Here is a 24361-nt window from a genome sequence, read left to right on the forward strand (position 1 = left end):
TAACTAACGATCTGAAGCTGAAGCAGACCAAGTCTACTTACATCTGAAGAATGATATGCTCTGAGATTAATTGCTTCGAAGGGTAGAGAATCACTATATTCCTTTAATATTAGTCACTAGATAGCGCCAAAGAGCACTTTTACTGGAGATCTTGCAGCCTGGTGTCTAGTGTCTTGGAAATTCAACTCACCTTGGTGAAAATCCCTTTGGCCAAGCCCAAGCAATTACAGTGGGTTTGACAAATCTTCTTATTTAGATCAAGTTATAATAATTACCTTTAATTGGTTTAATTATCAACAGTGGGTGATAAACCATCCACAGTCACTTGATAGGACAAATATGATGCTAGCATATGATGTAAGATGCTGATGGTACTATTTTTTAAGTTTGTAAAGATATAAAGTGGATGGTGAGACATCTGCTCTGCAGTGTGTTGTCATAAGACAATTCATCTGTCATGTCTTGCTGTACCTCTGTCATACAATTGTTGCTCTTCGTTATTGTGAATGATTCAAAACTGTCCTATTTTCTAGTGAAATTACTTATCTGTTGACGTACAGTATGTCGTATTTCCCCAATCATTAAGTTCAGTTAAATCCTTCCCCACTCCATCCAATCAACAAACAATGAAGAGAAGTCCCCACCTAACATCTTTTTCTTTTCTTTTTTTGATAATCGGTTTCAGAAAACTTCCATAAAAGCTATTTGTAAAGAAGGAATTATCTTTGAAACTGCAGTTTTGGTGCAATTATTTTTGGACTATGTATGTATATCTATTGAAATGACAAAAAAGGTGTTTTCTGTTTTTTTCCAAGTGCCACCTACTGTCATAGAGTAAACCAGCATTTTCATTCAGCCCATCTGCTGTTAATGCGTTGAGAGACAAATTGAATATGAAAATTGCACAGTATTTTCACATTGAACATTTCTGTTGGTGTGAAAGAGCCATAATTCTATTTAATTAGCCGATCATCTGAAAACCCCACTAACTATTCAACTTTATTTCAATTTTATTCAAACACTCCACAGTCTCTCTTTTATTCAAGTTTGAATAGTTATTTTCGTGTCTCAAATTGAACATCTTAAAATGGATACTTAATGGCATTAGAGGACAATTTACTAGTACCAAAATATATAATTTCATTTTTATGCAGACAAGTCCGTGATGAAAATTTTGCCATCAGCATGCACATATTTCATGCATAGTCCTTACTGTGTGGACGTTTCCCCATCAGTGACCATTTTCCAACCACTTTACCCAATTGGTTTTAACCCACTGGGGATATGTTTAGGGGTGGGGCTTTGTGATTTTTGCAAGTCAGGTAAAGCTGTGGAAAAACATCCTAAATTGTTCCTCTCTCAAAATTGTTTACTACACAAACATTACAATTGTATATTCTTTATAGTATGATGAATATGTGTTCATGAATGTAGTATTGTTGTCATTGTCATGTGACCTAAAGTATCAGTTGCGTTGCTTCACTGCCATTTGCAGATCTCATGGGGCTCATAAGATACTAAAGTGTCCATTGGATATGTACTCCAGTACAGGTGCATCTCAATAAATTAGAATGTCATGGAAAAGTTCATTTCAGTAATTCAACTAAAATTGTGAAACTCATGTATTAAATAAATTCAATGCACAAGAACTCTGAAATCTCTCGTTTCTCATTTCCCTCAACAATATTCCATAGATTCTCTCTGGGGTTCAAGTCTGGTGAGTTTGCTGGCCATTCAAGCACACCAACAGCATGGTCATTTAACCAACTTTTGGCGCTTTTGGCAGTGTGGGCAGGTGCCAAATCCTGCTGGAAAATGAAATCAGCATCTTCAAAAAGCTGGTCAGCAGAAGGAAGCATGAAGTGCTCCAAAATTTTTTGGTAAACGGGTGCAGTGACTTTGGTTTTCAAAAAACACAGTGAACCAACATCACCAGATGACATTGTACCCCAAATCATCACAGACTGTGGAAACTTAACACTGAACTTCAAGCAACAAGAGCTATGAGCTTCTCCAGCCTTCCTCCAGACTCTGGGACCTTGGTTTCCAAATGAAATACAAAACTTGCTCTCATCTGAAAAGAGTAATTTGGACCACTGGGCAACAGTCCAGTTCTTTTTCTCCTTAGCCCAGGTAAGATGCCTCTGACGTTGCCTGTGCTTCAGGAGTGGCATACGACAACTGTAGCCAAATTCCTTGACACGTCTGTATGCCTTTACCCCAGCATCAGTCCATTCCTTGTGAAGTTTATTCAAATTCTTGAATGGATTTTGCTTGACAATATTGATTAGGCTGCGGTTCTCTCGGTTGGTTGTCCATCTTTTTCCTTCCACTCAACTCTCTGTTAACATGCTTGGATACAGCACTCTGTGAACAGCCAGCTTCTTTGGCAATGAATGTTTGTGGCTTACCCTCCTTGTGAAGGCTGTCAATGATTGTCTTCTGGACAACTGTCAGATCAGTGGTCTTCCCCATGATTGTGTAGCCTAATGAACCAAACTGAGAGACCATTTTGAAGGCTCAGGAAACCTTTGCAGCTGTTTTGAGTTGATCTGCTGATTGGCATTGATGTCACCATATTCTAATTTGTGAGATTTGGTGGGTTTTTGTTAAATGTGAGTCAAAATCATCACAATTAAAAGAACCAAAGACTCAAACTACTTCAGTCTGTGTGCATTGAATTTATTTAATACACAAGTTTCACAATTTGAGTTGAATTACTGAAATAAATGAACTTTTCCACAACATTCTAATTTATTTGAGATGCACCTGTAGTAGGTCATTTAGGTACTTTTCACCTACTTTTTAATGAATAGTGTGAATCTTGGGACATATTACTGGACATATTGTTAATTTACTGCATCTCCTGTATATGTGCTTTTCATGTACCACTATACAGTAGGGAAGTAGGCATATTTGGATGCAGCCACAGTATCAGGGAACAGATCACTTTCTGCAATCGTATTTGTTAATTGCCATACATTCTGGTGCTTGTGCCAGAATGTCGCCACTCTCACTGAAAAGGAATGTAGTCAATTTGCAGTCAATGTGAACCCTTAACCGGTTATTCATCATTACTATGAAGACAACAACTAAAAAATATTACATTTTTTAAAGTTATAATTTTGGTTTTACATGTTAAAAATAGCTAAACTAAAACCGTTCAAAGTACCCCCAGTTAGAACTCACTGCTCTAGTCTCTAGTATGATTTACATTGACTATGTATAGATGTGGGATATATGACTCATTTCTTCCCACTAATAGCCGCACAGATCAGCACTGTAAGGAGTTGATGATTTTGTACGGAGGGGAGATATTATTACCTAGACAAATGGCCCTATCAAGTTGCCAAAATGAGGCAACATAATACAGAAACAATGCATGTAAAACCACAAAAAACTCCATTAAACATCTAATCTTGGTCCACACAAACCCACACCCACAAAAGAGTTTACCATCTCACTGGAGCATTTGTACATTTTAATATTTGTAAGTTGTATTATTGAGTGACATTTTTATTGCCTCATTTGACAGTGTAATTGATTTAAAGAGAGAGATGCATCTCTCTAATGTTTCAGGTTTAAAGGGAAATGCATCCTCAGAATACACAGCTAATGCCAAAAGATCACATTCAAATCTATTAGTATGAATGTAATATTGATTCAACATCTGGAACAAATACAAATCTTAATATAAAATATAACATTTACAATGTAAAGGTAGATTACTGACATATGCAAACATATTTCTACAGATAAGGAACATAAACGAGACAGAATGATCTACAAATACTGCATTTTCTAAGACCACATATATCTGAAAACTATAAAAAATAGTCTGTACATGATTATCCACTGCTATGGCCTCGTACTCTCTATATAAAGTTTGTGTGTTTATAAGAAACTACATGTTTCACTCTACCACATCATGAAGAAAGGGAGACAAACGTAGACCCACAAGAATGAAATTCAGAATTTAAGAATTTAAAAAGAAATGTATTAATTCAAGAGTTGATTTGATAACATGCCTAAAATTAACAATAGAAAACCACACTTCCATATGAATTTCTTTCTATATTAGTTTGAATGCCAATTCTGCGTCCTGTTTGCTTCAACTCAAATTCAGAAATTGGACTGGAATTGGAAAAGCTCTCTGAATTCTGAATGTCACACCAACAGACAGCAGAGATAAGGTGGTGTGGTTATTCTTAGCCTGTGATCAGACGTCACGCCGGGCTGCGCAGGTGGCTTTCTGAGCAATAGGAGACGATGGACACAGACTACATGCTGCATTGGCAGACAGCTGAGTTTAAATATAAACCCCTCCTATATGTCCACTTGCCCTCAAAGAGAGTGAAAACATGCACTTTTTGATTTGTTTTTTTCTGTCACTATGCTATCAATTCTAGAATTACAGCAAAAACATCAGGATGAGGTATTAACCTTTCCACAGACACACCGACTAATAAAAAGCCAAAGAATTTTGCCAATGTATTCAACCATCTCCTGCATCTGACTTCTTCTCTTTGACCTTCACTGAGGACTTCCTGGACACCTTTGTCTTCTCCTTCCCAGACTCCTTTGATGACTCTTTCTCTCTGGTTGACTCCTTGTCCTTTGAGGGTTCCTTTGACTCTTTTGTAGACTCTCTTTTGGAGGATTCCTTTGACGATTCTTTTTTAGACTCTTTTGACGACACCTTAGACTCCTTCTCTTTAGCAGAGTCTTTCTCCTTCTTCTCTCTGGACGACTCTTTAGATGAATCTGTAAAAAATAAAACAGACATTGTTTTGTTAAAATACATAGAATATAACAAGATATTATGACATTGTTCCTAAAATTATTAAATTTAATTATTATTAATTATTATTATATTATTAGTTAAACTCAAAAGTGTTTTTTGACCCATTTAAGGTGGATGTTAGTACATGTTAACATGTCATCTCTTAATTCTGTTGCTGAAAATATAGTTAAAGTGTACTGTTGATGTGGTGAATGTTTACTGTTCAATTTGCTGACAGTAGGTTATGTTGCTATATGGTTCAGTTAAGCCTTTTTCTGGTTCAAAAGTCTTTGGAAACATATGTCGGTTCCGAGAGAGGATCACAAATGTACATTTACTCATTTAACAGATAATTTTATCCAGACACACACCAGGAATACAACTGATGCAACAACATCACAATATTGGTGGGAAAGGTGCATGAGAGTCAGACAGCCCTTAGGGAGATTCATTGTATGTGTGTGTGTGTGTTTGGGGGTAGGGAGCAGACCTTTTCGTTGTGTACCAGGTGCCATTGTCACTCAGTGTCAGTCACAGCAGGCAGTCAGCTCAGCACACACACAGATAACATGTCTACTAAAGGAGTGATATATGTGCGTCTCTAAACAGTCTTTAAACAGTCACAGCCGTTGGCATCCTCTGGGGGCTGGTCTCAATCCTCCACCTGTGTGCTAGACGCCTGTGTGCCGCAGTCACGCTGGGGCTACTGGGTAGACAGACAGCTCCTGTAGGGCTGTATCCGCAGGGAGCAGCTTAATAAGGCATTTCTTGAGGGGCTTCGTAGCAGCCGCAGGCTTAACGACACTGACAAGACTGCAGACGTCCCTTCACAGACAGACAATCTCACAACACTCTACATCTCTCAGATGAGGCTGTGATTGTGTGCATGTGGCTGTGTAGTGTGAATCTACAGTCAAAGACTCAACAGTACATGTATGTGAGCTGCACCCCTACACATGACCGTTATCTGATGTTTAACCACAGACAGCCCACATCACCCGAGGAATCGCCAGCAGATATTTTTCCTGACACATTTTACTACACAGACTGAGTACAGCAGTGCCCAACTCTTGGGGTTTTCACACTTTTTTGCCAATGACCCCCAAATATGATACCCACCCTGCAGGTGTATATATCTGATGTATAATAAAATTAAAATTCAATTAAAATGTTCAACTATTTTGAGAAAAAAGTGTGAAAATAGTTGTTCCAGAAGTCAAATTAAATGATGGTGTATTCACACCAGGAAAGTCCACGAGTTCACAATGTAGATTTTTTTTTTTTTTTTAGTTGCGGTTCACTTTCACACTGCCCTTTTTTGCAAATAAACCAGAAATTGTGAACAAAACCACACGTGGGCTAAGGTCATCCATTCATTGCTCATAATGGTAAGAATAATACATCATTCGGAACTGTAAAGGGTCTATTTTTATTTGTGTGCACTCACAACATCAATAAAATATTGTGCTTTTCTAAAATAAAGAAAACAAATAGGTGTTGAACAGGAGTGCTTAAAAAATGCAACAAAATTCAGCAAATATTTCCCTTACAGACATGATGAATATTTCTTTAGAAAGCTTTAAATCACTACAAAACAAAATAATTCAAATCCAAAACAAGAACTCTTATCATAACTCTTATTATCCAAGGATGAGATGGCGAGTCAGGACCATCAACTTCATTTTCGTGACACTGACTCATAAAACACTAGTTAATAAATAATTAAAATATCTCCTTATTATTTTTCCCTAACATAGTCATGGTAATTTATGCAGCAAACTTTAGCCTATTTAGCACGCTCACGTCACGTTGCTGTGTGCCATCATCATCAGCCATCACAAAAACTCATCATTTGCATGTGTTTTTAAGCATTGTGGTTTAAAAACAAGTGATTTAAGCCATTGAAATGCAAACAACAGCACTATAAGCTTGAGCTGTCTGTTTCAGAGCGTGATTTCTGCAATTGGGTTGGATCATATTCACACCTTAAATGAACCGTACCAGAGTGCGTTTGGAAGCGGAACGAGACCACCTCTTCAGCTGAGTCTTGGAATGGTTGTTTGGTCCACACCCGAGAGCGACTGCTGTATTCAGACCTCCCCAAAAGATCCACAACAAGAGGTGAAACAAACTTGGCAAGACAGGTGAATACACCCTTAAAAACTGTAGTAATTTGTACCAAAGCATAATGTTAAATTATTATATGGAACATATTTACTTTTTATTAGGTTAATTGCAAATCTGGACTATTTTACATATTTCATTAATGTGTTAACTTCACATGGTAAATTTGACAGCCCTTTTTTTTTACATCCACAGCTAGGGAATACAAAAAAACCCACCAGCGGGAATACTTGAAACATGTCAACTCATTTACGCCGACATCACCTTAGCGTGTCAGTATCTGGGAAAAGACGAAAAAAAGGAGAAACATACACGCAACAAACTATCCCCGCAGCATTTAGACACACATTTCCAACGGATTCAAACAGGGCAAAAGACATCACCACGGCGATTGGTAGGCTACATTTACGTTATAGCCGCGGATATGAGACCTTACTATTTACCATTCATTCTATCATCACCATTATAGCTTACAGGGAATCCAAAGTGCACCCAAACACCAGACCTGTTGGTTATTGGAGGTCTGTTATACGCATTAGCCATTTTGCAACGAGCCTTCAGCGCGTACTGAGTGAGCGAGCGCCTTACTGTGCAGTGGAAAACGTAGGTTTTAAGAACATGCTTAATGTAATTGAGCCCCGTTACAATATTCCTTCACGAGCCCATTTCAGACAGACCGTAATTCCTGCTTTGTTCCAAAAAACATAAGCCCTATAGAGAACCAATTGAGTAAAAACACACTCAATATAAAGAGTTATAAAGTTCCATATAAAAAGTTACATCTTTGTATTTGTTCATAACTACTACAATAATATAACATTTTCATTTTTTTTTTTATAAGGAGCTGTTTTTGTTTTATACAGTATGCTGCTAAGAAAACACCATAGAAGATGGTTTTTCTTTTTGCTGTATCTAAAACGTACCGAACCGTGACACCAGTGTATCGTATCAAACCGAACCGTGAATTTTGTGAACCGTTACACCCCTAATATATATATATATATATATATATATATATATATATATATATTAGAGCAGTCAATCTTTTTACATTTTTTTTTACCTTATATATGTGTGTGTACTGTGTATATTTATTATGTATATTTAGTGCTGTCAAATGATTATTCATGATTAATCGCATCCAGAATAAAAGTTTTTTTTTTAACATAATATATGTATGTGTACTGTGTATACTTATGTATATATAAATACACACATACATGTTTAAAATATAGAATGTACACTGATGTACACAGCGCTCCATTGGTTTTTTTCGTTGTATGTTCTGGTCTCGTGTGAACTTCTGTCAGATTGTCATTCCTCACTTTTCTCTTGTTTGGCAAATCGTTCAATGTCCTTCAGTCGTGGAGTTTTGTGGATCTGTGGATCATGTTAAACTAGAAGCATATTAACTACCGTGAGATAAAGGAGAAATTCAGTGAGTTCAAATGAGCTTTTTCTGAACGTCATGTTGCTTTATTTCTTTTGTGGTTCGGCAGAATAACATTTTCATTTTCACAGCACTGTTGAAGAGAGAATATATTCAAACAGTCTCAGACTTGTCTCAGACTTATTGGAAGAACATCTTGGCAGGTGCAGCGACTCCCTCGATTTTTCAACTAGCCGGCCGTTTTCTTTGTTTTAAAGCATACTTTTCAGAGGCTGTATTAAATTTTCTAAGCAGAGCTAAAAAACTTTTAAATGAGAAACTGGAATATACGTGTTGTAGTATGTTTTTTATACTACTACTCTTTTCCACCATTGCACTACTGGTGCGTGTGGTGTCCAGAGCTGTTCACGCTGATCAGCCTTGCTTCAAGAAGAACTTAAGCAACTATTTCGTGGATCAGGGAAAAAACTGTCTTCATCTTGGTCCTCTACCGGTATCTATCCGTACGAGAAGTTTTCATCAAAACTTACTCGGCTATCATGCGATTTATTCATCTGTTTTGAGCCATGGACGTGCTGTGATATGCAGACAGAACGTTAGACAACGGAGATCCGTTGTGTCTACTCGAAAGACTCATGGTTTCTTGCTTATCTTACTACTGCTTTCCGGGGATGTTCAATTAAATCCGGGTCCAGTTTATCAACAAATACAGCAGGACTCTGAAGCTGAGCCTCACCTGGCAACAACAACCATGGCGGCGGTGTCTCAAAAGGAAGGGAGTACCTGGGGATTTTCTGTTGATCTACCAGGCCTTCCAAACAGTGAAGTGAGTTTAATTAACAATGCACTCAATGCTCCAAGGTATGACATCTCTACACTGCTTCCCAGTCATTTTACAAGATTAAAAGAAACGCCAGTGTAGGGCTGTCGCGATAACCGCAAAATTGTAATACAGCGCTATTGACAAGCAAACCGCAGAGGAAAGATAGCAACCGCAGAAACCGCGGCAACCGCAGTGTTCAGGTTTTTTTTTATTTATTTTTTTTTTTTTTATGAGGCTATGGCCTTATTGTTTTTTTTTTTCAATTTGTCACTGTGCATTCAATGTTAAATAAATTATATTAATGATACAATATGGTCACGACTGTAATTTTCTCGTGAGCCGTTGTAGCTTTATGGTGCTTCGTTAGTTTTGAATAGGCCGGCTGAAACGATGGGAGGTGCTCGATCTCGTCCCAAAACCTAATGTCACGTCGCCAGTTTGGGAACATTTTGGCTTTCAACCCAATGAAAAGGACGAGCCAGCGAATATAGATGAGCCGATATGCAAAATATGCTGCAAAAAAGGTTCCTGTGACACTGCAATACATCTAATTTGAGGTCATCGGGACATTCTAAAACGCTTAACGGGAAAAACGCTTAATGTGGTTTAATGTACCAATACAGTGATATTAACAGACCAAACTCACTAAACATCATATTAATAAAGTATATTATCTACAAAAAAATCAGATGATCCCTGAATATGAATTCAACGCGTTTAATAACACGTTAAGCCTTTTCCTCTCATAGAAAACCATCATAAGGCTTAACGTGTTATTAAACTTGCATTCATATTCAGGGATCATCTGTTTTTTTGTTTTGTTTTTTGTACATTGTATACTACTTTATTAGTATAATGTTTAGTGAGTTTGGTTTTTAAAAATCACTGTCTTAGTACATTAAGCCACATTAAGCGTTTTAGAGTGTCCCCTGTCATCCAGCGCAGCTGCCCCCTCAAGCATCAGATCGCGCAGCAACATCAAAAAGAACAGCTGAGACCGGCCGACAGTTAGGAGTAGCTGAAGCCTTTGCGAAATCTGTAAAATACAGCCGTGAAAGTAACAGGCATACCTGCTGAAGTCACGGACAACCTCTGCGTCAGTGCCCACACCCAAGAGAGCGTGAGCAGATAACGAGCTCACACGCTATCTGCATGAGGAGTGCATCGACTCCAGCGCGAATCCACTGTCCTGGTGGGCCAGTGGTGACGCGATAATCAGTCTAGATTTCCGCTGCTGTCCAAAGTCGCGCGCACATACATGTAATACATGTTAGAACTTGATTTCTTAAAAAAAAAAAAAATTATTGGAAAACGCATGTTCTTGTTGCTGTTTGTCATTTAACAATAAATAAAAATGTTTTAAAACGTCAACAATATATGCTACATTACTCAACGATAGAGCTTTGTATGCAGCAAAATCAGGATAAATTAGGTATGTAAAAAAAAAAAAAAAAAAAAACGGCGGTAATACCGCATATCGCGCTATTGAGCCACCCAGAATAACCGCAGGGGAAATTTCTTAACCGCGACAGCCCTACGTCAGTGTATACCACAAACGCTTCCCTGTGCCGAAATACTGCAGTAAGAAGGCAGTCATTGTGTAAGATCTTTCAGACTGCTAATCCTGCGAAGGTCCTATGGGATCCTAAAGTTAAACCGAGAGGACTTTTTGGCGGTCATTTGAATATAAGAAGCATTGTTGCAAAGAGTGAACAGTTGACACATTTATTATCCAACTCAAATCTGGACTTCCTTGGTATCTCTGTGGTATCTCTTGGTATCTCTTGGTATCACTCTAAATGTGGTTGCAACATTCATCATCTTCTAGTGTGTTTATTCTGCCTGGATATCAATGTTTTAGACGGGATAGATCTTCTGGAAGGGGAGGGGGAGTGTTAATATATGTTAAAGACAGTATTAAGTGTGAAAGTCTCATGTTCAACACTGTTAATGATTTAGAATTTGTGGGGCTGAAAATGATTTTATCTCCTCAAATGTCATTCACTGTTTTATGTGTATATAGACCCCCTTCAGCAAACAATACATTCTATGATCAACTTACAGGAATTTTAAAAGTGTATTAAAAATGTAATCATAACAAAGAAATAATTCTTATGGGTGATTTTAATTTGAATTGGGAAGATAAATTAAAAAGGAAAAACTGAAAATTTTTGCAGATAAATTTCATCTGAATCAGGTAATTAAAGGACCAACAAGAATTGCTAAATCTTCAAAAACACAGTTAGATTTAATATTTTCCAATAGACCTGAAAGGATAATCAAGAGTTATAATTTGATCACTGGGTTATCTGATCACAATTTAACTTTAGTCGCACGGAAACTAACGAAAAATAGATTTAAAGATAATGTAACTTCTACTAATGTTTTCATTGTATACCTAAAGGAAAATTAGTAGCTTTTGATGAGGAAATAGCTGATTTAAAGTGGAATGATATCTTATATTCCAAGGATATAGATTATGGTTGTAATACATTTTATAATAGAATTAATTCTGTAAGAGATAAATTTACTGTTAGTGTTCAGAAAAAAACCAAGCATAAGATTGTTTTACCGTGGTTCAATGAGAATTTATCGAAGCTGATGAAAAGTAGAGATTCCGCATTAATGAAAGCTATTAAGACTGGAAGAGACACTAATAGGCTTTGTTACAAAAGTTTGCGAAATAAAGTTATTCGAGAGTTGAGAGTTGCTAAATCCAATCATTATCTTCATCAAATGAACGAGGCTAAAGGTAACAGTAAGTTAATCTGGAAAAACATAAATACTCTTTTACGGACGGAACCAAATTTTATAGGAGATGTTAAGCTTAAAATTAGAGGAAATCTAATTGAAGATGATTGTGCCATTGCTACTATTTTTAATAGTTTTTTTATTAACTCTGTTAAAGAATTAGGGGATACATTTGCAAGAAGGGAAATAAATATTATTCCGAATGAGGATGTATGTAAAGGTTTTAATCTAATTAAGACAAATGAAATGCAAGTTAATAAAGTTATTAGCTCATTGAAAAATTCAAAATGTAAAGATGCACATTATTTTGATACTATTTTTGTTAAAACTCACAAAGGTATTTTAACCCCCGTTATCACTCATTTAATTAATTTGTCATTTGAAGGTAGTGTTTTTCCTACTGCGTGGAAAAAAACCATTGTTACTCCTATTTTTAAATCGGGAGATCACTATGAGGTTAGTAACTACAGACCCATAAGCATACTGCCAGTACTCTCAAAGGTCGCAGAGAAAATTGTTTTTGAACAGCTGACATCCCATCTTAACACCATTGAGTCTGGCTTACATTGTATGCAGTTTGACTTTAGAGCAAATCACTCTACCGAAACAGCGAGTTTACATTTATTAGAGCAAATAAAATCTAAAGTTGACGAAGGAGGATTTGTTGGGGCTATATTTTTAGATCTACGTAAAGCCTTTGATACGGTTAATTACGCAGTGCTCCTTTCCAAATTGTCTACATTTCAACTTTCATCTGAAACTTTAGAATGGATATCCTCATACTTGCTAAATAGAGAACAATGTGTAAAAATCAAAGGAGTTAAGTCTAGCAACTTGCATTATACAATGGGCATACCCCAAGGATCAGTACTAGGTCCTTTACTATTTAGTTTATATATTAATGATCTCCCGCAACAGTGTGAAGGGATTCAAGTACAAATGTATGCTGATAATACTGTGATTTTTACACATGCGAGAACAGCTGAATTAGCAGCTGAGAAGTTAAAATCTGCTACTGAAAGAGTTACACAGTGGCTGGAACAATCATGTCTTAGCTTGAATATAAGCAAAACTAAAGGAATTTTTTTCACAAAAACAAAAGTTAAATCTCCTGATGTTGACATATTTATTAATGGTGAAAAGATAGAAATAGTTAATGTATTAAATTATTTTGGTTTAATATTGGACTCTAATCTTAGTTTTAAAAAACATGTAAAGAAAATGGTGAGGAAAATTAAATACAATATTGCAAACTTCAGACAAATTAGACATTGTCTTTGATGTAGCTAAGGCTCTGATGCATGCTACAATCTTCTCTCACATGTCTTATTGTTTGACATGTTGGGGTCAAGCTGGTGAAACTGTTATTAAACCCTTGAAATCGCTATATAAACAGACGTTAAAATTTTTAGATAAAAAACCTAACCATTTTCATTCTTGTAGGATCATAGAGACATATAATTTTTTCAACTTTGACAATTTTAGACTTTATTCAAGCATGTGTATGGTTCATAAAATTTTAAACGGTCTGGCTCCTTCTGTATTACGTGACTTTATTAATCTTCGCTGTGAAACTTTTGTGAGATCAACCAGACTATCGCATATGAGTAATCGTCTAGTTCCCTTTCGTCGTTGTGCATTTGGGCTGTCATCTTTTACAGTGAAAGCCACTAATCAGTGGAATGCCCTACCAGAGGACATAAAAGGGTTTAAAACTTATGGTCTTTTTAAATTTAAGTTAAAATCTTTTTTTAAATCAAACCAACTATGTAACCACTAAGACTGTTGTAGTTAAATTGACTGACTGATTTATTTATTTACAGACATTTATGGCCCTGACAGTATGTGTGTATGTATTTATTGTATGTGAACATATAGGTATTTTCTGTGTTTTGTAAGTGTTGACCTGCCCGGGGACTACAGACAAAAATAGCCTTTGGCTAAATCCGGTGCAATGCATGAAATGTGAATTTTATGTTAAAAATTGTGCATGGTCCCTTTATAAATAAATATATGAATCATACACTGTCACTAGTACTCTGATGTACTAATATGCACCCTTAAATAAGTTTTTTTTTTTTTCATTTTAACATATAGATAAATCGAATACAGACCAAAGGTTACCAGTTAGATTTACCCAAAACTAATGATATTTTATGTTTAACCATTAAAGAGACATCAGAGCCAGCGGCACGCATCAGATGGTCTAGTCGAGTTAAGACTGCTCTCGGTGGATACATGATCATTCATCAACACATTTTTAAATAGGCGCTGTCTTTACAAATAAACCACAGATTTGAGTTTTAAACAACTACATTCTCGCCTGAAATACTTTTAAAATTACATTTCATGACATAATAACAGTAATATTTTGAAAATGATCCGAATAAATGGTGGTTGAAATCACAGTGCTGCGTGAACGCAACCAATCAGGATGTTTAGCGCCCAAGTCCCACCCCCGAAAGTTCCGGAACTTTGAAAAAGTACCACCTCGCCACCAGGGACTTTCTGAGGGGCATTTTTTTACCCAGAACTTTATTTAGTTCCTGGTTCCTGCGGTGGAAACACACCGAGTACCAGCCCAAAGTCTCTAGTTCCTGGGTAAAGTTCCTGCAGTGGAAACGCAGCTTTTGAGGGTATTGTCCCAGTGACAAGCTACTGTACCCCTAAAGGTAACATTTTTTCACATTTTGCACTTTTAGTGTATGGGCAGTCATGAGGAGTGTTTATCTCGCAAGTGTAAAGATAAAGTGGGTGTGAAATGTTTAAGATCTCACAGAAAGATAAAATGTCTGCAGGATATTTAAGTCAATGTATGAATGTAAAGCCTCTTTCCCACTGCACGTTGGACCCGGAAAATTGCTGGAACATTGCCAGGTCACCTTCTGTGTGAATGCAAACACATCCCGGGATTGATTCCAGGATTGGGGACCTAGTAACATTGCCAGGTTCAGTCCCAGAACGAGCGCTGTGGGAACAAAAGCCAGAACTAATGCCGTAAAGGGTGTGTCATAGTGATGATGCACATTATCGTGCAACTCTTTTACCAGGTGTTTTGAAGGCAGATCAATGTTCGCAACACAAAAAGAATATGTGCAAACTGTAATGAAGCAGAGATCAGGTAGTTCCTCACTTTCCACGCTGAAGCTGAGATTGTTCTCCAGTTCAAAGGAACTTTAACGTGCCTAGCGTTTTTGACTCGTAGATTATACGTCACATCCTGATGTCACGTGTCATTACGTGACCTTTATTGGTTGTGTGTGAACGCATGCACATATTCCGGGTAATCACTGGCAGTGTGAAAGTGCAAAATCTAGCTACCCGGGAACAATTGCCGGGACACATTACCTCTGTATTTTCCGGAATCGCAGTGTGAAAGGGGCTTAAGTGTGTTTGAGTTGTGCATGAGGCTGTGCGAGGACCTTTTTTATTTAGTTATTTACACCATTATTAGAATTGTAACCATTTAAGTTTATTTGTAAATGCTGATGTACTAGTAAAATGGCAAACTAATAAGAATGGAGAGATATCAAAACTCACTAGATAAAACAGTTTGTCGAGACAAATTTCTCAAACCAAAGGTCGGCTCGAGAAAGCCTAGCCTGGAAGTTTAAAGCAGTTCTAAAAGCCTGAAGTTTGAACATTTAGATAGATTAGATAAATGTTGATAACACGTTTCTAGCATGATTAACATGTTTTTAGCATGTTTAGCCTGTTACTAGCATATTACTGTAATGATTAGCATATTACTATCATGTTGCTAGCATGATTAACTAGTAACTAGCATGTTGTTAGCATAATTAGCAAGTGACTAACATGTCGCCAGCATGATTTACAAGTGACTAGAATGTCGTTAGCATGATTAGCAAGATTGATCTCTATGGAGTAAAGTGTCAGCTGTAGTGCTACCTCTGTGTTACATGCAAGATGAACGTTGTAACAAGGAGTTTCTAAGTTCAAATAATTACTTTGACTTCTTTGCCGCTGACCTCTTAAAGCAGCAGCCAATCCTTCTCACTTCTCACTTGTTACCTGGCAATGCGATTCATTGACGCTACGTGCAATGTTTATGTTGACGCCCAGACTTGAGTCAGAGAAAGCCCCAAAAGAAATAGTGACTAAGATAAAGTGACCAATTATAATGATTGCAGTATTGCTTTAATTCAGACGGATAAGGTTATTAGCATTAACTGTCCTCTGGCAATCAAAAACATGAAGATGTATTATAATTATGTGTATGTGTGTGTGTGTTTTATGGTTATTTGTTCTCTTACAAAAGCCAGTAAAATATACAAACTACATGGCGGCTGGAACAGACTCACGGTATCTCCTACACTTAAAAATCTGAAATGAATCCTTTTTATTTGAAATAAACATATTATCAAGCAGAGTTGAATTCACAAGCCTGTTGCAATGACAACTTTGAGATGAGTTTCAAAGAGAACAACCAAGTCAAATCATCAACAGCTAACTCTAGAGATAACTCAGTAATCCACATCTGAAGAAAAGGGCCTGGTGTGCTTAAAATTAATGAAGGGAAATTAACAAAGTCTGTAAAGAACAGAAAGGAAATTACACAAACATTGTTTATCATTAACATCTGTATATATGTAATTTTTGGATGCTAATCATGAAATGTCTTGCTGTCAGCCAAAGAGTTTTCCTCATGTTTATAAAAGCTCTTTTTCAGATGGTGGTCAATAATATTAGAGCATCTATTTCTTCAGAGAAAAATAAATTAATTTAAAAAAGGACTTGAGGTGACAAAAGAAATACAATATACAGAAATGTTTGATTAATTCCAAGATTTCCTTCAATCAAAACTCTCAGGAGAGTGGAAATTGGAACAGGAAGGGAATAAGCATAAATATTAGAGTGCTAAGACATGAATAAATCTTTGAGCGAATTGTATGCTGTTAAAGGCAGGCAATTTGTCTATGCCGTCAACCAGTCATTGTAATCTAAATGTTTAGATGATCTCCTCTAAACATTTCACAGAACAACATATATGAATGTGGCTATGATGATACTGATGCAATTTTCTAAGACAAATATCCCACATTGTATTAATCAATCAGCATGACTGGTTATTGATCGCCTCCATGGTGCAGATTTCCACAGACCTCTAAGACCGATGTGTCTTTGTACACTTAAACAAGATTTGTAAGCCACAGAGGTAAAATGGGAGACCATAGTAAATCTTAATAAAGTGCTATGATTTGCTTGAACAGCAAAATACAATATAAAATCCATAACTAATGCATTAGGCCGGGCATACACAGTGCGAGTTAGGACACTTGGGAGTCCCTGAGCAATTGCACACGTAACAAGTCGGTTAACCTTACAAACGTGCCAGAGGTGTTGATACACAGCACAAGTGGACTGAACTGTGAGCCGATGGCAATCCTTTAAGTGCTAAACACAGAGATATGGAGCTTTTCAATGTTGCTGCTCTGGAGGCGCTGGGCAGGTTCTTGGCTCGTGATTCCTCTCACACAATGCAAAGCACAACCATAGAAGCATCAATGATTTCCACACGATTTCTCCCGATGGAAAAAAAAAAGATTTACAAGCTCATCTGACAACAAAAATCGCATCGTGAATGCCTGGCCTCACAGTAGGTGCCAAACTTATTTGTGTGGTATTCATATTAGGGCTGCCCCCTAATAGACGACTAATCTTTAGTCGACAAGAAGAGGCTTGGTTGACCAAAAATGTAAAAAAAAGAAAAAAAAAAAATACATCTAAAAAAAATCCACAGGAAGTGGTGAGGTCATGCAGTCCATGATGGACAGATCGTTAACCAGTGGTCTATGTGGTACATTGGGCAGGACATTCATCATTATCCTCAAATATGCCTATCATCGACCTCAAATATGGCTTATCATCTGAAATATGTTAGTATAGCAGCAACTTTACATGGCTGCTCTATCTAATATTCACTTAAAAAGAATGTGTGCTATTCAGGTGTCTGTGTGGAGTGTGGAAGCTGAATAGTATCATGCTAACTCCTCAATTTTGGTCATACAAATAAGAGTAATACATTTTTTGAATCTGTAAAGACTCTGTTTATTTGTCTACACACACAATAACATCAACACACTGCGTTTTTGGTAAAAATAATTAAAGCAAACAGGACGTGCTTTCGGCCGTCTCAGTCTCTGTCAACTTGAGTGTGAAACTCTGAAACTCCATGCATACTTGCCTTAAAGACATGAAAAATAGCTATATCTATAGTGTGTGAAATGTCTACTTTTAAATTAACCAACTGAAATTGAAAACAAATATTCTCAGATTATGTAATCTATATGAAACGTGCATACAGGTGCATCCACTACTGCAGAGATGACCAGTCAGTGTCGCCGATTTAATTTCTTAAGCCAAAAACAAATAAAGCAGTAGTTTACGGTGGTGTGCCATATCATACCCTCCACGATAATACCGGTATAAATTTTAACATGATTAAAAAAAAAAGTGTCATATCGTGATATTAGTGATATTTCAAATCAATGATGTATGGAGGATATTTGTTCCCTAGCGTGCACAACAACACCACCACAAACCCAACAGGTGTGTTCGACTGGAAGCAGCGCTGGGCAGACTGATCAGTGTATGACATCAAAGTATCGCAAGAGTGGTTCGAAAGCATATTCGAGCACACACTCTTACCGTCAAATATAGGCTAGGCGCATATCTTTAGCAAAGCAGCATGGAGAGCCGCTTCTGGGCCTCTTCTGAAACGTGCCACTGGTGTAAACACAACCATTGACTCGTGTGGCCGGGTTGGAGCTGTAACGCGCTGCAGACGCATGCAATGTAAATTAGGAGTAAATAATGATTTAAATGGTTTATTAATATACATGTGATTAGTCGACTACTAGTCGATCAGAAAGATATTTAGCTGAGGGCAGCCGAAATAGAACAACAACAAACAACAACAAAAAAACCTGCCTAATTCACAAGTGAATGAATTCGTTCTTAGCCTCTTGTTAATAATGAATCTGTAGTATCCCAAATAACTGACTGCATGACTGAGATTAGTCCTTCGCAAAAAATACAGCCAAACCATATAAGGGCGCACAACCTCTCATCAAACATGACGCTCTCTTAAAATGTGCTCTTGCCTGAGATATACATAGAGAGATCCCCAAGCAATGAATGCCAAATGCACCACTCTCAAAACCAGTTCAAACTCAATAAACACCTTTAATACAGACCCAGAATACAAACCTTTTAATTAGCCAGCTGTACGTAGGTGCATCTGCATTTTTATGCAGTGTTCACACTATGCACATTTACAGCAGAGATAAACTCTCCTTCAGTATGCAGCCGCACGGCCTGTGTTTCCTCATTTTTTTTTTTCATTGGATTGATGGATGGCAGCTGTCATTCCCTTAGGAGCAGCATTTGACATTTTATTTAAAGATGATGTCAACATTAATTATTTATAGCTAATTTCACTATTTACAGTGAATTTGCCAACACTACTAACAACATTATGTTGCAATTAGCTTATCACATTTCTCACACTACATTTAAATCTAAAAGGTATCCCTCATGTAAAACTACTGCACAGAACTGTAACAACTCTTATCAGCAGTGTAAGACATCTTCAGAAAGAAAGAGGCAGAAAGAGAGACAGCTCTTGGTCTCAGAGGGTGTGGTATGGGTGGGATTCCCGTGGTCAGTTGGGATATTTTCTCTCCACTTGTCCACGCCCTAGCACAAAACATCCTTCTTACACACACTGGTATGTCTACTGTCTGGAACTGCTTGCAAAGTCTGCACTCTGCCCACGTAAAGCCGAACCACATCTGAGAGATGCAATTAGAGTGGTCGGCCTCGGTCTCTCCATAACGTGCACCACACACATACACACAATCCTTTCCCCTACAGCTGAGCACTTGCACCAATAAATAAGATCCAAAAAATCGTAGAGCTATAAAGATGCTTTATATATACAGCACACACACACACACACACACACACACACACACACACACACACACACACACACACACACACACACACACACACACACACACACACTGTAGATTGTACTTCTGTAGGCTGGATTGGTCAATCAGTTTTAATGTGCTTTACTTGCAAGATGTGCAAAAAAGTTGCAAATATTAATAGAGGTAAATATCACCCTAACCCTATCAATATTTTTTCTGTTTTTTTTTTTCAGGAATATCAAAATTTGTCAAATTCCATTTTTTTATTTAAAAGTAAACCTCTTCTGTGTTTGCCAAAAAAGGGTGTAGAAAGTCAAACTAATTCCATCTTAAAAGATGAACTGGATGATTAAAGTTTTATGCATTCATTTGATTACCATCATTGACATTTTATGTGACCAATTAAAATGTGGAAACACGGTTTAATAAAAATAAAAATCTATTTGGGAAAGAAAAAAAGGGTTTCATAGGGCCTTACATTAGGTATATCCCAAATTTGATAGTTTATGACTGGCAGTTCAATGGAGGGGAGAAGATAGAAATGCCTAAAATCCAGAGAAATAATGGTATAGTACTAGAAACTGCTTTGCTATCTGCAAACAACATAAGCACTCCATCAACAACCAACCCAAAAAAAAAAAAAACACTTGTCTTTGCAAAAACTATTTTATATTCCACATGTGTTTTCTGCTGAGACTGAAGTCTGGGCACTATTTTAGCACAGCGCTCTGGTCTATCCTCTGGCTGTCTGATCCTCAGGGTCTGCGGTGCATTATTTCGACCTATGCCGAGCATGCTGTCAAAAAACTACATGTCTCTTCTCTTTTCAGAGATACCAAAGATGCATGAAAACCCACATTAACCACTAAGGACGCGTTCTTGCACGTTCTTCATGCGCGCCTTGAACCAAACTATTTTAACTTAACATGGCGGTTTAAAAAATGTAGGGCTTGTGGCACCACACACTGAAACTAATTAAAAACCTAAAAACAGTTAAAAACTTAATTAAAAATCACTTTCTGTAAAAGTAGGTGATGATGTGCTACTGTGTGGTGGTGGTTCAATGATCCACATCCACAGAGTGATGTCACAATGAATTTTGTCCTGGATCCTATTCATTTTAGTGTTGACCCTACATTCCCAGCAAATTTTAAACAGTAATTTGCAAGACCATGGATAATATAAACAGTGTTTATGAATTCATTGTAAAGTCAACTTGTATAGGTTTCACGATTTAAATACAAAACTTTAAAAAAGAACAAAATGAAAATTCTGTCATCAGTTACACACTCAAATACAAACAAAACACAACCTAATATGCTACTTTCATACTTTACAGCAACAAAGTCAGATATACTCAACAAAACACACGCTCACACACACACAAGCTTTCGACCACATTGTTGCGAGTCTTCTGTTTTCCACCACACACACCTCAATCATTAGTTATTTGACCAAGTATGTTTTGAAATCACACCCTTCACAGTAGTGCTTCCAGACATCAGTGGGGAAAAACAAAACAAAACATATTTTCTCAAAGTTATTTTTATCATATGGTATCTGGTGTGTGACACAAAGACATCCACACACCACAATACATCAACAGAACAGACTATAGATGTTGCTGGAAAAGTTTAGACAAGTCACATGGAGTGTGTGGTTGAAAAAGCCATGTTTGCATCTGAATAAGACATCTGCAGTTTATCAAGAACACCAAAAAGACAGAGAAGAGTGAAAACACCAATTATGTACAGTCAAAAAATGACATTCATATTTAAACAATAAAGTAAATCAAACCAATAATCCACAAGAGGTTACATGTGCGATCAGTGTTATTAAAAATAGTTGTGGATCATCCTGGTAATGACACAATGACTTACAACTGTACAGTATATCCAGCCATAGTGCTCAGAAAACCTGTAGTATTCAAAACTGTTACAAAACCTTGTGAAAATCTACAAAACTCCCATTACTACTACAAGCATTACAGACACATTTGGAAACAACTGTGGCATTGGCGTAGACTGGGATGGCTTTTCTACATCTGCAGCAGGATATTTCTCTGTCTCTGATTATGTGAGGGCCATGAATTCCTTTTTGAGTATGAAGCAGACAATAGAGGATGAGATCTGTGTTAAACAGATTCCTTAAATCACTTCGATAAGCAGAGCTCTGAACGATTGGTCAAACTCCCTTCCAGCCTTAAAAAAAAGTGCTTATCTGGATCACATCTGGAAGTGTTTCTCCACTCACACTCAGAGCCACTACAGTTGTGATGTATTGATGGATCCCTCGAGCTCATACTTCCTCAAATATACACATACATACTGGTCATGGGAGATATGCAAAGCATATATTTGGATGTAACTTATCCTTCCTCTCTTCTCCACAGGCTCTGAGTGGATAATGTGTGTGTGTGTGTGTGTGTGTGTGTGTGTGTGAGTGTGTGTGTGTGTGTGTGTGTGCAAGTTACCCAAGGACATAAGGCAGGGATTGTGAGGCTGATTCGGAAGTTTATGGAAGACAAACTCATAAATAATACACGTCTCAAAACAGGTTCAAAGCATGTAGAGAGAGAATATGGAAAGAAAAGTTCTGCCATCCATCTTTAAACAACAGGCCACAGATGCAGTCCATACAGGTTTTTTTTTTTTTTTTTTACATTTTAAGGAGTTTCTCATCCCACTGTTGCCATTGGACTGTTCACTGGGAGCTGTAAGGCAAAGTTATTTGTGAAGCTGCTTTAGAAGTTGAACTATGACTAACTGAATTTAATTGTCTAATTAAAATTTAATATTCACATCCAGTTATTCACTTTTGAACTCATTTGTTTGCATGTCCAGCAGAGCTGTTTCTATTACCTGTACATCTCTGCAAAATGGGACCATTAGCAGCATTAGAGTCTCATTCATGACTAACAAAGACAAAGTAGTCTGTGTGTGGGGATCCACTGAGGAAGGATAAATTGAGGCTGATGGAATGTCCATTATGTTGTCCACTCCAAATACAGCCAAGACACAATAAGCTTCATTAATAATAATATTACAGTGTTTCTCACAGCATTCTGAAAGACTAAGGCGGGTAGACATCTATGAGGGTCCAGAGGCATTTTACTCTATTTTGTTCTTTTTAAAGATAATTTCATCAGTCTGGTACCCTCTGAGGCCAAATCTACAAGAATATTGGAAATTGAGTGAATGTGAAAATTAAGTACAACTGGTGCAAGTTGCCTAGTCAATTGCATGCTAAACACATAGCACATGCAGAGATTGAGGTTTTTACTGTGAATTGAGCCACTTTGAAACACTGAAAGCACCAGATCATGAGATGTGTGTTTGTAAATCAAAATATAATATAATATAATATAATAATATGTTCCACAATGCAATACACACACTAACCTCTATCGAAATTTCTGTACAAAACACAGCATTAGATGTATTAAAATGTTATGAGGTGTCTTTCAAGATTTTACAGTTTTTTACGAAACAATTTCACATTCAATTTTCATATTTAGAGTATATAGAAACTGCAATTCCTCTGCAATTCACAGGCCAGAAATGCAAAGAGCTTCTTATTTCAGTCACTTCCCTTCATGTGTCCAACTTTTTCAATCTGTTCCTGCTCTCACTGGTACCTCCACTTCATCGGATCCATCAGTTCAAGAGGAACATTTGGACCTCTTCACACCGACCAGTTACCTCTTTAATTCTTGCCTGACTTGCCTTCATCTGACATTTCTGCAGATCCTTTTACTTTCACTCTGAATCCCTCTACTCAACACTCAATAGCCTCTGCCGTGTAAGTTTCGTCTGAACACTCTCTTGAACAGGACAAGGATAAGTAACGGGAAGCAGAGAGGGGAAACCAGAAGACAACCAAATCCCCTAATGCTTATGCAACATAACACACTTTTCTATGTACATTATATTCAGAAATCAACCTGGATTTCAGGGTTCTGTCACTTCAGTCTAGTGTTATTCATGGTTTTGTGACAGAGACCTGACACTCTCGTCATGTCGTTGTTTTCATGTTAGCATGCGGCTTCGACACTGCTCGAGCAGTGCGCTCTTGTCTGCGTATCTTGTTTCATGTTGGAGCGTGGTGTTCGTGTCGGGGTCCGGACACTCACGCTCCATGTTCTGTCTTGTTGTGGGAGTGCGTGGTCTCGAGTTCGCTCGTCCGTGCGCTCTCCTTCAGTGCTGCCTGTGGTGCCCGTCAAAGCTGCAGCATCCTTGCTGGTGGCTGAAGAAGCTGCAGCACCCTCAGAGGCGAATGGCGACACTGCAGAACCTCTAGAGGTGGTGGAAGAGACTGTGGCACCTCGCTCTCGTAGACGGAGGAGAGGGAGGAGGAAAAATGGGTCCACCCTGAAGAGGCTGCAGTACCAGCAGGAGTGGCCAAAGAGGCTGTAGCACCCGCAGTGGTGGCCGAAGAGGCTGCTGCACCACCACAGATGGCTGATGAAGCTGCAGTGCCCCCATCGGCGGTCAATGACGTTGCAGTGCCCCGGTCTCGGAAATGGAGGAGGA

General features: G+C 37.6%; 1 protein-coding gene across 1 annotated transcript in view; it reads right to left on the reverse strand.

The window, feature by feature from the left end:
• Positions 1 to 3463: 3463 nt before the first annotated feature.
• LOC132158058 (protein PTHB1-like) overlaps positions 3464 to 24361 on the reverse strand; it is a 126262-nt gene continuing 105364 nt past the window's right edge. The window contains exon 23 of the mRNA XM_059567311.1: positions 3464 to 4764. Within this exon, the coding sequence (XP_059423294.1) occupies positions 4496 to 4764 (269 nt within the window). The 3' untranslated portion in view covers positions 3464 to 4495. The remainder of the gene's footprint in view (positions 4765 to 24361) is intronic.

Source organism: Carassius carassius, chromosome 15 (assembly GCF_963082965.1).
Source record: "Carassius carassius chromosome 15, fCarCar2.1, whole genome shotgun sequence".
Lineage (NCBI taxonomy): Eukaryota > Metazoa > Chordata > Actinopteri > Cypriniformes > Cyprinidae > Carassius > Carassius carassius.